Consider the following 16518-nt stretch of genomic DNA (forward strand, 5'->3'; position numbering starts at 1 on the left):
TTCTTTTACATTTTTTTTTTGCATATTTCCGATAACCTTGTGAGATACTTCAGGCATTTTCCAAAAGAATGAGACCAACCTGACCTCTCTATGACGAAAATTAAGGCTGTTAGAGCAATTTGAAAAAAAAATATATTGCAAAATGTGCTTGAAATAAAAAAAAGCCTGGTGGTTAAGGTTGGAAAGTTCCAAATAGCGTTGGGGGTAAAAGGGTTAAGTTTTATTTCATAGTCCTAAGAAATTTTATATAGGACCAAGAGGGACTTCTGTAAGGCACCATACATAAACTTATCTAGATGTGTCCATATTGTTTATCCATTTATTTTATCTATGAGATTCATAGAGGTAAAAAAATTTTTTTTAGTTATCTATAATAAGTCTATAAAAAATACTCTAAAGAGCGATCGTTTTCTTACATATTGGAAAAAAAAGGGTCTTCCATTTCTTACCTGTAAAGTTCAGAATTTGTTGAGTAAATTTAGTAAGTAAATATAATTTAAAGTAAATTTGATAAGTTAATTTAATGTTTAGATAAATTTATTTATTTGGGATGTTACATAAATTTGTTGAAGGCTTTGATAATGAAAGGCTATAGAAAATCAGAAATTTAATTTTCGTAAATATTTCAATTTTTGCCACATTAGTCAAACAAAGACACCTAATATTTTAGGTTTACATACAATCTTATTTTTATAGGAAATTATAAAACAATTTTATTGAAAAAAAAAATGTCTATGTTAATGAAGGTAAACAAAGCTCAAAACAAACGAGATATTTATATTTTACTTGTCTGTTATCACCTTGCACTTTATTTTGTCACCCAGGGAATATTTTACCAAATTTATGTTATCTCTTCATCTTTTGCCATCTCCCTTTATCTATTATTTCATCTTTTTTTTTTATTTTGATTCATTATATCTTTTCCTGGTGGATTTTCAACTCTATTATCAATTCCTTTTCTTACTTATTGTCTAAGCTACAATCCTAGTTGGAAGACCAGGATGCTATAAGCCCAAGGGCTCCGACAGGAAATAAACCCAGTAATAAAAGGAAAACTACTAGAAAAGTAATGAAAAATTAAAATTTAAAAGTTACAAGAAAATAGATCTTTCATGAATAAACTATAAAGATTTACGTCAACGTCTTCAACATAACATTTGCTGCCACAATTTCCCTCTCCCATTCAACGTTTTTTTTATTCATATCTTTAATCCAAATATTTTGAGACCCATCCTCCTGTCTCGTCTTCACCTGTTGCAACTTCCTCTCTTTTTCTTATCCTTAAGAGAGTCAAATATATCGCCCAATTGTGGTTCTTCTCGGCTAAAGAGAAAGCGTTAGACTTCTCTTAATTTGGTGACTGTAATGGCACTCTCTCTCTCTCTTTACTCCTAGTCCCTTTTTCAATATTATTTGCTTTCTCCTGCTCTTTTTGTATTCTCCTTTAGTTATCTCCTTATCGTATTTAGCTCTCTCTCTCTCTCTCTCTGCTGATCTTACTCATGTCGTGCCTTTTGTATTAATCGTTTAAGCTTCTCTTACCAATCAGACTTTTTTTCTGCCTAAGGTAATTAATATTATTAAATTTTAATCATGTAAGATCTTTCTTTTTTTGGTAAATGGTCATTTTTCTATTTCTTGTAGTGTTCTCTTCGAACGTTTGTTTCATTGACTCTGTTCTTGCCTGTAGCGGTAAAAATATTATCCAATTAATTTATCAAAATATCATACCAAGTACCAACATTACCAGAACGGTCTTAGAAAACCTATTAAAAAGACTGGAGTCTTTGGTAAAAAAAAAAAAAAAGATTGTTCAAAACCTATTAAAAAGACTGAGTCTTGGGTAGAAGATTGTTCATCCTTGGTAAAAAATCAACCCCGTTAATTTTTTAAAAGTATTTTACAAAATATCAGAACAGTTTCAGAAGTCTTAAGTAGAAACTATTCCAAAAGAAGAGATAGTTACTATTCCAAAAGAAGAGATAGTTATGTTCATTCTTGGGGAAAAAAAATCAATCACCCAGTTAATTATCAAAATATTTTACGAAATATCGCCACATCAAAAGTTTTAGAAGTCTTAAGTAGAAGAGGAGAAAGTTATGTTCATTCTTAGGTTAAAAACCCTCCAAACACTCAGTTAATTTATCAAAATATATCACGATATATCGACATATCAAAACAGTTTTATTAGAAGTCTTGAGTAGAAAAGAACCCCCCCCCCCAAAAAAAAAAAATAGAATAAAGTTATGCTTGGAGTTTACGCCTTAAGTACAAAGTGTTCTCTATGTGTTTTACCTCCCTTAGAGTCTCTTCTCTCCTTTTTCTCTTCCCAACCTGATTCACCCTGTATAATTTCATTCGTAAAGGCTTTTCATCTTCAGACTTATCCCTTCACGTTGGTCTTGTTCTCTCATGAGAGATACACTTTCTTTTTTGGGGGTGTAGTGAGCATTACTCCTCCTTGAAGTGGCTTTGTTCCCAGAGCTGTACACTGTTGTTTTTCTCTTTGTTGGAATGGTCATCCTTGTTCGTTGCTTATAGAAACATAATAAAGATTATTTGTTTCTTTGTAACGAGTTTCATTGATAGGATGCAAGTCTTCCTTTGTACAGTACCAGTTTTCTTTCCAAGACATTATTTTTTATTCTCTTTGTTCCTTCCTCAAGAAAATGTAGTGGCTATTAAATTTTATTCTAATCTTGGTCTTTTTTTCTCAAGGTTATTTTCTGCTCTTTAAGAAGTGATTCCTTGATTTGGCTACATCTAGAAAAACAAAAAAGTATTTTAAATTGATTTCCTGAATTCCTCCTATTTGCATAAAATCAATAATTTCCTTTTCACGTTGTTGTTGAAGCTTGTAGTCGCTTGGAATTACAAAATTCAAGTTTTGAGACATGTTAACGTCCCTGAAATCTTCTATATTTGAGTGAGGTCACTTAACAGGCATAATCTGCCTTCTTCAGGGTAACCATCATACATCTCTTGGCTTATAATCTTTCACTTTGCAATATTCATTTTGCATACGTTTTACATTGGCACTCCTTAGCAGTGTGGATATTTAGGTATCTGTTTAACAATGTTTGCTACCGGCATTATCTCCTCCCATGCCTATCGAAACAAAGGGCCATGGTTAGATTTTGCTTCACCTCTATCTTGAGCGTTTTTACTTCTCCATTCATCATCTCCAGTTTCGCAGTTCAAGTACTCAGCCACGTAGGCCTGGGTCTTCTAACTCTTCTAGTGCCTTGTGGAGCCCAGCTGAACGTTTGGTGAACAAACCTCTCTTGTGTAGGGCGAAGAGCATGCCCAAACCATCTCCATCTACCCCTCATCATGATCTCATCAATATATGGCACTAGAGTAATCTCGCGTAGTTTCATTTCTAATCCTGTCGTGCCATTTAACTCCCACTATCCTTCTGAGGACTTTGTGTTCAAATCTATTGGAGATAGTTTCATTGCCATACCATAACTCTTGTCCATATAGTAACACCGATCTCACTAAACTGATTTATAGTCAGATTTGCTTTTTTTTTCAGTCTATTATTAACTCTTCTAATCCAACCCTAAACTCCAGAAAATGAAAATACTCCTTATGTAGGCCATGTTGACTGCAGCTATGGAACTGGAAAGAAAAATGAACATACTTTACTTTTAACGGAATAATTGTATTGTATCGGACAGGAGAAATAAGAGGTTTAGATATAACAAAATCTAGCAGACATACAAGGTAAATTAGAATATATATAAGACAAGGAAAATAAAACATATATTTCAATGAATGCCGATTTCAAAAGACAGTTATATATAAAAAATCAATTTAGGAGTAGACAAAAAAAAATATTTTGTTTTTATAATCTAAAGCCTCAAAAAATATATTCCAGGACAAGGAAAATTAATATGTATACTTCAATATATGGTAATATATGTATAGATGAGCTGATTTCCAGAGATAATAATATATTAAAAAATTGGGAGTAAATTTTTTTTCTTTTCATCTGAAGCCATGTTTTCCTGACTAAGGCCCTTGCTTAAGAATACTGATTAAAGTACTAAAGCTACATTTGTAATAAATATGTTATTGTTAAAATGTAACTTTAAGGAAATCATTATTAGTTACGAGCATTTAATTAAAGATTTAATCGCATAGATAGCCTTATACCACAATTTTAAATGTTTATGATCACAATGATAAACAAGACAAACTCTCAAACATGAAAATGGCTGGTATTTATAGTCATTTTAGTTATTAAAAAGAACAATGGACAAACCAAACCTACATCTTATTGCAAAGCATGTGAAAAAGTACCTCATAATAATTATTGTACATCTTACATCATCATTATAAATTCATATGCCATGACCTCTAGAGGCCATATTTACAAAATATGAGCGCCTGTATATTATTTACATAGATCATGAGTAAAAAGTAAACAAATTGCAACAATTACCTGATAAGTACTGAATATATCAATAAAGGTATAGATGACATTCACGCAAAGGACTCCCTTGCAATAGTTTTCAACCCATAATAATAATAAATGTGCTTCTCGTCAAGAGTATTAACAAATTAATGCCATCTACAATGGTAATCTATGAATGAATGCCAACTACCAACTGTATTCTACAGGTATCACAGTCAGAGTAAATCCAAATTGCAGAAATTTTTTATATGAATGTCATCTATCTATTGTATTCTACAGGTATCACAGAGTAAATCCAAATTGCAGAAATTTTTAATAATATGAATGCCATCTACCTATTGTATTCTACAGGTATCACAGTCAAAGTAATCAAATCGCAGAAATCTTTAATAAAAGAAAAAGATAAGTTTCCTATTTAAGAATTATTCATGAAAGGCTAAACCTGTCTATAGAAAGACTTACTCTAACCCCTGGCTTCATCTATTTTTTTCCTCCGGAAAGAAAAATAAAAATAGAAGAGGGGGATGGACAAGGGTAAACTGTAGTTTGCTTTGTCACGCCATTTCCCCTTTTGTTTTCAATTCCTATTCTTTGCTCAGTTTCTCTTTTCCCCCTTCCGCCCCCTAGCTGTCTTTGTTCCTCTCTGATTGTTCTATTTACTGGTTTTACTGTCCATTTTTTGGTTGTTGTTGTGGCGTTGATGTTTTCTGCGATCTTTCATATATTCTTACAAGACTTTACTCTTCATCATAATGGTGCTTTTTTTTGTGGTCTTTCTTTTTACATATCCTTACGTCATAATGGTGCTTTTTTTGTGGTCTTTCTTTTTACATATCCTTACGTCATAATGGTGCTTTTTTTGTGGTCTTTCTTTTTACATATCCTTACGTCATAATGGTGCTTTTTTTGTGGTCTTTCTTTTTACATATCCTTACGACACTTTACTTCATCATAATGGTCCCTTTTTGTGATCTATTTTTATCTCCACAGCATTAATAGCATCAAATATCACTTTCTTATTCAACCTTCCTTTTTATTTCACACGTTCACTTCCGTTGCAGTCGTAATTTTCTCGTCTCTGGTGGCAATGATTCTCTCTTTTAACGAGAGTTTTATTCGGTGATTTTAGAACAAAAGTTAATGGTTGGTCTTCATGCAGAATGATGGAATGATTTTCTAACATTTTATAGTCCTGTTTGAGCTTATGTTATGGATATGCAAAACATTAATGGGAAATGTAAAAGGGAAAGTAATAAACGCTATTTTCCCAATTGACCAAATCAGGTCAGTCTGGGTAGTCCTCCCATAGTATAAACTGATAATGAATGAAACCTTTCATTCATTACTTATAAATATTGAACATATTCACTTCATGTATATACATCAAAAAGTTAATTTAATAAAATTATTTATAATCATCTTGCTATTCAGTTAAGAAATTAAATATCGTAATTATTTTATTATTGCAGTTATTAATGCATGAGATTTTCTGTTTTAATATACTGACTTCACACAGTTTCTTATTTGGTTCACACAAATGCTCACTTTCTTTTTCCATTCTTCTGTCGGAAAGAGGAAAAGTACCTTAGTAAGCCCGGTTCACACTAACCCTGACTTCCCGTTTTCTTCAGGACACTCGAATGGAAAACGGCGAAAGTTGGACGATGACCACATTCCACAGCAGACAAAGATATCTGGTATCAGTTGGTTTCAGTGTTAACAATCATGTACGTAAGATCTTCATCATCAGTTATTTTATTCGTATTTTCTTTATATATACTCTGTCTTTGCCAATTAGCAAGGGAATTACCCATTTCTTTTTTAAGTATTCCTTTCAGTACTAACAGGTTTGATATGGAAGTTGGTGTGGACCGGACTTATTGCTGCCTTGAGTATGGCTAATTATTTCATGGTTATCTAATTTATAGCTTTTTATATATATCATACTATCAGGTCCTTCAGATATTTGTGTTTGTATTTTCAAATATCATCAAACCTTCGTAAATTCATTAAGTTTGTCTGCAAAAAGCCTTAAATAATTTAAACATTGCTAGTATAACTTGTTTACTTCAGATTTCTGGACTATTTATCAAATGCAAGGGACCACAGTGTGAATAAATGATTGATACAGATTTGCCATTACGAGACTAATCATTTTTCATTAACTTGCACCTACTCTGTGAATCAAGTTTAGTAATTTACCTTTTCATTCTAATATTCAACCTATTATTTTTTGGCTTTACCACCTCACCAATTCATTACAGTAATTTATCCATAACTGTAAAAACCTACAGACTATTGTGTAGCCTTAAAGTGTTACAATGGCAAAGTGTATTTTTCCAAGGGTCATAAAGGCTAAGGCAACATGAATCGTGCAATGGAAAACCACCCTTACGCCAAAAGAATAATCCACTTGTGACCCAGAGGCTGTCATGTTTTATTAATGAATTCATTTCTATGCAGATTTTCTTGCCAAGTCCTGAATTAATTATTCAATCGTTATATTTCTCTGTCTTTAAATATAACCAAGGCATATTTGAGTGCAGGATATAATGTGAATATAATGAAATATTGACTTTCAATTAATGGGTCCGAACTTGATTGCCTGAGAGAAAGATTTAACTGGGCGTTCTGGGGAATGTTTAAAAAGCTGTTTCAGCGGTAAATTCTTTTTGTTTTTCTTTAATATATGGTCTTAGTTTCATATATGATTTCTTTCCCAATTTATTTGCTTTGAAATTGTACTTTAATTCACATGTAGGATTTTATTACATGCATTTATTATTAAGCTAATAAATATTAAAGTTATTTTCTGCTTAAAAACAATTTTTTGTTTAGTTTTACTTTTCATATTCTTTTGAATAATTTTGGATGTAATGTTCTATGTATAATGTACTGTCTGTGGCTATATTTCTTTCCTACATTTACAATAACAATAGCTTTTAATTGACTTAATTCAATGTATATTCATCCCAGTCATTATTTTTCTATACTCATTCTATAAATATTTTCCAAAATGGTGACTTAATTTAAAATAAATATTAAAACCTGAAAAAAACTGCTAACCAAATTTTTATTATCAATTTACCTTCGTAATTGCTACACGCATTTTCAGTACTCTACATCAGTTTTATCTTAAATGATTACTGGGGGGGGGGGGGGGATTTTTGACTAAGAGGTGAACCATCTGTTACATATTACTCTTCGAAACAATGAAACTGGACTAAGGAAAGAATCCCTCTTAACATGGCACCAGCTCTGTAATTTAGTCAACGAGATGAATATAAACTTAATTGCAATTAGAGTTTGTAACTTTGCATAAGTAACTCATTAAGAGTAAATCTGTGCTAACTTGATCACTCTAGTTGGAGTTGAGCCAAACTTTGTTGACTGAAGTTGAATGTAGGTGTAATTACCAGTTCAATATATATTAGATTTTATTTACTGTAACAGGATTCTGTGTTCGGTTAAAAGTTAGCCAAACACACAAACTTCCTGTAATCAGAAACTCTACAGTCTTACTACCTAATTTTTTATCAACTAACTATAATTGGATGTCTACTGAAAGCGTTATACCAGCACAAGTCATTTTCAAAACTATTTTAGAAACTCTCTTAGGCCAAGCCCCCTTTGGGGGACCTAATCAGGTATCACTTACTTGTGTTTGCATAAATCTTGATTACCTAGTGATGGGAAGAGTTCCTCGACTTCATGTGTATTTTGGCAGATTACATCCGATTATTGTATATTTCCTTTGGAGTTAGCCTGTCAGGAAAGAGAAGAAAATACCAGTATTTGAATGATGCATATTTCTAAGGTTTAAAATATATTTATGAATAGGAAAGATTTAATATTTTGGACATATCTTAAAAATTGGGAGCAGAGTCCAAGTAGTTTTTTAAAGTTTGAAAAACATATGTACAGTAGATGGTCATGAATTGCCTTTCATTTGAAAACAAATGAATATTTCAAGCAACTAAAGCTATTTTCTAATATTATTCAGTGGAGAATTAACAAAATAGTGTTTTGAATGTATACTTTCAAAATAACCCCCTACCACTAACCAAAAAGAAGTTATTTCAGTTATTTACTACATAAGGCTACATCTTGACGTCTGTTCCGACTTTACAATAATCAAGTTTTATGCAAAAACAGAATCCACTTTATGCCTTTTTACCCAACAAGATAAAGTGTTGTACTGTACTTCACATGGAAGCTTATTAATATAGGTATCTTTTTTTATATAAAATAAGAGCAGGCAATAAATACTCCTGCTTGTTTAGTAAATGAATAGGGATTAGGGAAGTTTACTTTATCAAGGCGAAAATAGACTTATGTCAGGTCTCTCTGAAGCAATTTACGACGTAAGGCCCGGTCATTACCATTTTAGTACGGTGTAAACTATAATTATAAAGCAAAAAGATTAGTTACTATAATAACCTTAGCTTGGGATGATACAATTTTATACAACTACATACCTTTCGTGTATAAAAAATAGCAAGAGGACATTCCAATTATTCTCTCAAAAAGCAATTCCTAGAGTGTTCTTTTCTCAGCATAGATTTCCCTCCTTTAAATTAACCTGGAATGAAAGAATTTAAATAAGTTGGTCTGAAGCTTTTAATACTATCTTGTCTTGATACTAAACTTGATCTTTGGATCAAGTGTATGATTATACATATAATGATTAATGAATACCCATATCTGTAGGCTAACAATATGGAATACTGTATCAATTTTTTCAATAAAAAAATTAACCAATGCAATTTTCTGTATTATTCCAGATAGCAACAAGATAGATGGAGCTTTGAAGGCTGGTGCAACCCAGGTAGCACGTGGTCTCTTCCGCCACGACCCATACCGGCGAGTAGCCATCAACGTTCCATCGTAAACAAAGAGATCTCGAATGCCATGAAGAGAAGATAAATGGGGAAGAAGAGCTTTGTTACATAACTTTTTTTGCACAGATCCCCAATCTTCCCCCATCCCCCTCAATCCCCCTGAATCCCACATCACTTCCCTCAACAAAGTCTTAGTACTATGATGTGCTCTTTTTAACAAGATGTTGAAGTGAAGTATCTCACAGGGAAGAGAAAAAGCCATACCTGTAAAAGATGGCTGAAAATTGACTGTGAAAATAAAAGTTCAAGCATTTTCCTTTTGTGAGTTGGACCCTTAAAGGGACAGGAAGTGTTGTAGTCAATTATTCTATTATTTTTCTGTCTTCGTACTTGTGATGAAGGTTGTTCATAGTGACCACAATCATATTTATCTTTACTTTTAATGTTAGTATCACATGATTTGTTTTTAGTGTTGACAGAACAGCGCACGTATGGATTTTGCTTGTAATATGATAGTCTTGTGTATTATCTTAATTTGCTTTGCCCTGGCTGATGATGATGATGTTGATAGTTTATGCTGTGGGTTTCTTCCATATAAGTTAAAAATCGTTTTGATGATAGAGAATAGTGGCAATTGTCATTTAAATTAACTTGCATTCTGATTCATTTCTACTTTCAATAATACTGTTCCGGGATGCTACCTTCCATCTCGTTGCGAGGAAGGACCCGCGATATATTTCAATCTCGCGCCCTTTGTCTGTGCTGCATTTTTTCGCTAATACTGCAAGTGAAATTTATTATGTAGTGTAAGTTATATTCAACCCCTCCCCCGTTAAATTTTCCTTGTAGTGTACGTATTTCACATAGATGTTTTTGACCACTTCCCAGACAAAGAGGCATCCAAAAAAAAAAGTCTTGCAGAAGTCTTTCATGATAATACAGGAATATGTGAATCAATAATGTTTAATAAAAAAAAGGAGACTAGTTGAGCATGTTAGTTATCATTAGCTTTAAACAGTTACATTAAAAAAAGTTAGTCAACCTTTTAGGTCTTACAGGAATGTAGGCTGTAGCATAGGGAATTAGTTGTAGTTGGAATAAAAACAAAAAAATTGTTTCTCCTTTTGCAGTTCCTCCATTTAAGGACTGAGAAACTTCTTTAAGTTTGCTGTGAGCCTCTAACGAGAGGAAAAAAAAAGGAGGAACCTATATTAGTGATGTGATTAGAAGTTTGAGACATTGTTAGTGATTGGACAAGTTTGTTAGTGAATGCTATGGAAGGTTGGGAAGTTTTTGATGATGATGATGACAATGTTGGTTTTTGCTGGCATTGAACAAGACTTACAAAAAATGCCATGTTTGTCTTTCTGAGTTCTGTGTTTCTGTTGTAAATATAATTTGATGTACACTGTTATTTACATGAAGCCTTAAGAGTGTCTACAGACATTAACAAAACAGATACAGTTGTAAGAATGTGACTTCGTATTTAACTTAAGGATTTGGAGGAGAATGAGATTATTGCATGGCTTTCTAGTCATGGGAAGGGTAACTTGACAAACTCTTGCAAGAGCATGAACTTAAAAATGCGAACGTTGGCAACTTTGCTTCGGAGCTTTTGACCATAAAATATTTGATATATCAAATGTATTTGAAGACAAAGTAAACATATCGTATATTTTCACTATGAGATGTAGATTAGATTTAGATGGATTTGATACTTTTTAATGCCGAGCGTTGGCAAATAAAAATGCTTGCACAAAGCAAAAATCAAATTTACCAATGCTCATCAGAGTGCTCGCTTTGGTGTGGCGATTCTTCTTCGCCCATACCAAATGTCGCTTCAGAACCAAATGGAAAATATATATTATATATGAAAACTTAATTAAGGTTTTATTGTCAGATGTTAAAAAATGTGTTTTTATGTTGCTTGGGTGTCGTGTTAATACACCAATCTATGTTTTTGGTCTTCTTTCTGTAAGCTGACAGGATACAAAAGAACTTTCATATTCTCTTACTACTACTACTATTACTACTACTACTGTAACTCATGTATGTTTGTATATAAACAAATTGATTTTAACAACTTTATTTTTCAATATATTTTATTAATGTTGATGTATACAAAGTTTTTTAAAAAGCTGGGATTTGGGACACAATGAGGAATTATGCTTAAAGATCCTCTCTCTCTCTCATTCACTTTCTCTCTATCCGTCTTTCTCTTTATCCCATTTTCCCGAAGAGGAGATTTTTTTCAATAGCTATTTAATGCAGGAAGATGAAGAAGAAGAAGAAGAAGCCATTTACAATACGAATCAAAAGGGTCAGTATGATACAGCCTTAGCCATAGATTTCAAAAGTGTATTAGTACTACTATTACTACTACAACCAAAACTACTATTATTAACGCTACGACTTTTACTGTTATTATGATTATTATTATATTTTATTGTTATGAATATTGTCTCTATGAATAAGCAAAGAAAGTTTGTTGTATCATGAAAAGAAAATCTTGTACGGACGCATATTTAAGAATGACTGTGTTTAATATTATTCAGTCAACTAAAAGTCAGAACAATCAAATCACCCAAAATCTTTTTGCTATTTTTATACTATGATAATTAATATACCAGGGGCTATATATCTCAAGATAAATCAATATACTTTTGAAACAATTTTCTGCAAAAACTACAATGCAGGTTTCAACTAGGTTTTTAAACGAAGGTTTTAAATTACATAATTTTTGAGAATTTTCTCAGGAAAGAATTTTTTTTTTCTTTTAATCTACTTTTGCATTTGACTAACTGGAAAAATTAATAGTTTTCCTTTATGCCAAAAATTGCCCAATAAATCAAACGGTTATTTAAACAGGTGACAAAGATTAATCCTAATATATTAAAATCATAAAATGATAATGCTATCACTTTTATATAAGACATGTTTTTGTTAAGATTCAAATATAACTATATACTTTTTACTGCACAATGTGAGTGTGTATTTTGCACATTTATTTATGGATAATAAACTACAAAAAAATTAATAGCTGTTCACTCAATGTTGTTTTACATTCCACGAATCTTAATATGGTGAGTATTGTCATATGTTTTGTGTTTACGAGATGTACTGAGAATAAGTATATGAAGTTTATCTTCTTGTTTTTGTTCTTCGGAGAATGAAGTAATATTTAACTAAAGTGAATGTATACACAAAAATATAATATACATTATATATACTGTACATGATTTTATATATATATATATATATATATATATATATATATATATATATATATATATATATATATATATATATATATATAATTATATAAAATATATATATATATATATATATATATATATATATATATATATATATATATATATATAATTATATAAAATATATATATATATATATATATATATATATATATATATATATATATATATATATATATATATATATAATATATAAAATCAACTCAATCAGTTTTACATCTTTAGATTAGTTTTTCCTTTTTGTTTGTACAACCACCGAGGAGCTGCTATTAGGGGGTAAGTTTACATTAAGTTTTTTAGTCACTACTACAAAACGAAATAGACATTAGGCAAGTAGATAGTGGTTCTTGAGTTATAAGCAATTCACACTACGGTTTTAAAAAACAAATCTGGTTTGAATTTAAAGTTTTAAGTTCTAAATCAAGTCTTTTTTTAAGAGACTAAAAGTTTTTTTTTATTATTATTATTAATAGTTGTAATAATAAAACTGTGTTTATCGATAGAAGAACTATATCTATGGAAGGAATTATTAATCTCTGTAAATAGTTTTTATCTGGGCCGCTTTGCACCGCCGATTGCCATTGTCATATGGCCAGCATATCATTAAAATAAATGTTATTATAAGCATATATTATATATATAAAGATTTAAAAAAAAGAACCTTAAGTGCATTCTTTCTCAACTCTTTTTAACCTTTAAAAAAAAAAGTTGTCATGTCATCATCCTATAAGATATTTTAAAAAAAAGATAAAACTCTCTATTACCTCATCTCTCATTTCCACACGTCTCACGTCACTCATGTCTCTGGTGCATTGTCATTTCTTTTGTCTCATTTCCTCTCAAGGTTGGATCCACATAAAAGTATGGCATAGATAAAGTAGGTTTACTTATGTGCATATAATACACGCATACTCTGTGTTGAGAGCATACTTGTACCAGCGCAGTATGCACATAATAGTATGTGACATGTGTATTCAAGCTTTCTTCTTCTACAAAACTCAAATCCTAAATCTTTCAAATTAACGGATCGGATGAACTGGTTTGTCTACAAAAAAAATTAATCCCCCGTTATATCTCCAGAGACAGTCTGGTCTGTAGTCTATGCACCTGCGTGTATGTCGTGCTTACAAACACGCATACACGCGCGTGCATATTCGCCTAGGAAATCCAAAATGTAGCATTCTGCATTTTTAATCCACCATGTATTTCTCGCTTCCATGTGTGCTAATGTGTCCTTAGTCTTTTTAAAACTGCCTGTACATAATTTGTAAACTGCCCAAAATAGTTGAGAGGTTATGCAGAATGCTGGATATGAAAAAAATAAAAAAAAACAAGGCCTTTTTTTTGCTTCTTATTAAATTCATTGAATAAAAATCAAATTAATCTAATGCTTATCCTGTGCTCCCTTTATTGAATGTATGATGTTCACCTTTTAATCTATTAATAGAGTAGCAAGTTGTGTATTTTAAAAATCATCCTAAAAAAAATTTATTCGTTGTATACTTAAAGGCGACGTCACCAGGGCCTAGATACGCATGCGCTGTAGTACGTCACGTTGTATTTCCACACTTTTTGCGATAACTCCAAGCCTTATAGCAATACTGCATAGCGGTCACTTTTGCCCTGGTGACGGTGCGCCTTTCAGTCTTACATAATGTTCACTCAAATTTGCTTTTTTTTTTTCCTCCTGTTTGATTCATAGTATATATATATCTATTGCGAATGTATATCAAAGTGTTTCAATAAACTCTTTCAGTGTAATTTACATTTTTAATTAGATTTTCCCTCCTGTTTTTTTTTTTAAATTATAAAGTGTGTATACTCTCCTTGTCAATATTTTAAAAATATGGGGTATTTTGTTTATAAATACATAAAAAAACCTGGTTAACAGGAATATTTTATATTTAAAATTTGATTAAAGGAATATTTTGTGTTTTTGGTACTTATAAAATGGGATTCAATGAATATTTTGTATTTTTTCAATATTTTTAAGTGATAAAATTATATCTTTAAAATCTTTCAAGTGGGAAATTAAGTGGGATGTTTTTGTTTTAGCAAAAAGGAATTATATATATATATATATATATATATATATATATATATATATATATATATATATATATATATATATATATATATATGTATATATATATATTATACAATATATACAAAATGTTTATATGGGTAGAGGGATACTTTAAAACACACAAAATGATATATTTTGTTTTAACTCTAAAAAATTATACTTCAATTTTCTACTCAAAGATATGGCTTGTATTTTAACACAATTATTCGTTTCCTTACCACTAAAAGGGTTTGTGTTCTATCAATATCATACTAAGTTAAATTGGGTTTCAGTTTTCTTCCATAAATTTATCAATACTTTTTTTTTGTTCTCTCAAAATTATTCTTAGAAACTCTAATAAAGTTTTACATATATACATGCTTAAGTATATGCACATTCAATAATGTGTATATAAGCATGCATATATAATATATATATAAAGAAATTTTCTTTGGGATTTTACTATTAAAAATATATATTTTTTCCTTCTCCTTGACCTGCTTATTCTAACATTCCTTTGGTCTTTCATATAAAAGATATAACAGTTTATACCATCTTACGTCAACCTTATTTATTTTGTTTATACATAAACATTAATAAATCTTAAAACTTAGCCATAAATGTAGTATTTTAGACACTAATATTTATTCTTCACTACTTAACACAGAGTAATGTCTACATATAATTATGCTAATTAACGTTAGTTTTCATATTACATAAATTATGTACGACTGTTAGGGACAGATCCGTAAGTGAATTTAGAAATTTTTTTTGTGGGTAAAAAAACTAAAACTAATTTAGTGTGGCTTATTTTCTAAGTGATTTCTATTAAGTTGGACGATTAATAATTTAAAATATCTACAAATATTAATGAAATCTCTTTCCATGATGAACAAGAGAGAGTGATATGATATAAATATAGATAAAAAAAAATCTAGGTATAAATTTTACACTGGTATAAATTTTGCTTTTTTATTCTTAATTCTGGATAAAAATATGTAATTTATTGATATTTTCCTTCGTCGTTTAGTGAGGCAATATAAAAATAAAAAATAGAAAATGAATAAAAAAAAAAAAGGAAAAGTACAAAATGGAAAATTAATATTTTCCCTCATTACAAAATGGAAAATTAATATTTTCCCTCATTATTGAGGCGATGAAAAAGGAAAATAATGAGAAATTGAAAATTTTGAAAAAGAGAAGTGGGCAGACCCATTTGTTTCTTTAATAGAATCTCAAGGTATCCCACACTTACAAAATGTCAATCTAAAATCTTTGCAGAGAAAAAACACAGTTTTCCGCCTCTGGAAAAATTTATCATACAAGATCACAGAATCTTTATGCAAGACTACTAGTGTCTAACAGAAACCAAAAAGGCCAATAAAAGCGATAAAATTATAAATTACTAGAAAATTTGGCGGTTATATAGACAGAAGGGTATAGACTGGCATCGCACTATTGATTATCCACATCCGAAATGCACAAACTCTACTGCACTGCCTTAAGAGTTTTCCATGAATACAACCCAGTAGGTTCTACACTTGGCACAGGAACAATGAATACAATAGACAGAAGTGGAGACGTCTTTAGCTTTGGATGCATGTTAAAGGTTAAAGGTGTCTGGTTTCAGTTCCAGTTCCATCAGAATAGATGCTCACCAGAATGTCAGCCGGGCAAGCCCAACCCCCCACTGTGGTGCCCTACCACAGCAGTAGCCTCCCCAGTAAACAGCTTAAACTCACGGCCCTGGGCGGGGATCGATCTCTTGCCACGCGAATGCGAGGCAAACACGTTACCACTGTACTAGCCAGGATAAAAAATTTAGGACAACGGAACCAGGAAGAAAGTTCTGAAACTTGTCCTTCCGCGGAAACTTGAAACATTAAACCTGAAGTCGAGTATGACAAACCATTCCAG

The 16518-nt window shown here is 31.0% G+C and overlaps 1 protein-coding gene across 1 annotated transcript in view; it reads left to right on the forward strand.

Moving 5' to 3' along the window:
- LOC137617624 (KH domain-containing, RNA-binding, signal transduction-associated protein 2-like) overlaps positions 1–12301 on the forward strand; it is a 57656-nt gene extending 45355 nt beyond the window's left edge. The window contains exon 6 of the mRNA XM_068347629.1: positions 9208–12301. Coding sequence (XP_068203730.1) covers positions 9208–9314 — 107 coding nt within the window. The 3' untranslated portion in view covers positions 9315–12301. The remainder of the gene's footprint in view (positions 1–9207) is intronic.
- Positions 12302–16518: the final 4217 nt, after the last annotated feature.

Source organism: Palaemon carinicauda, chromosome 23, assembly GCF_036898095.1.
Source record: "Palaemon carinicauda isolate YSFRI2023 chromosome 23, ASM3689809v2, whole genome shotgun sequence".
Lineage (NCBI taxonomy): Eukaryota > Metazoa > Arthropoda > Malacostraca > Decapoda > Palaemonidae > Palaemon > Palaemon carinicauda.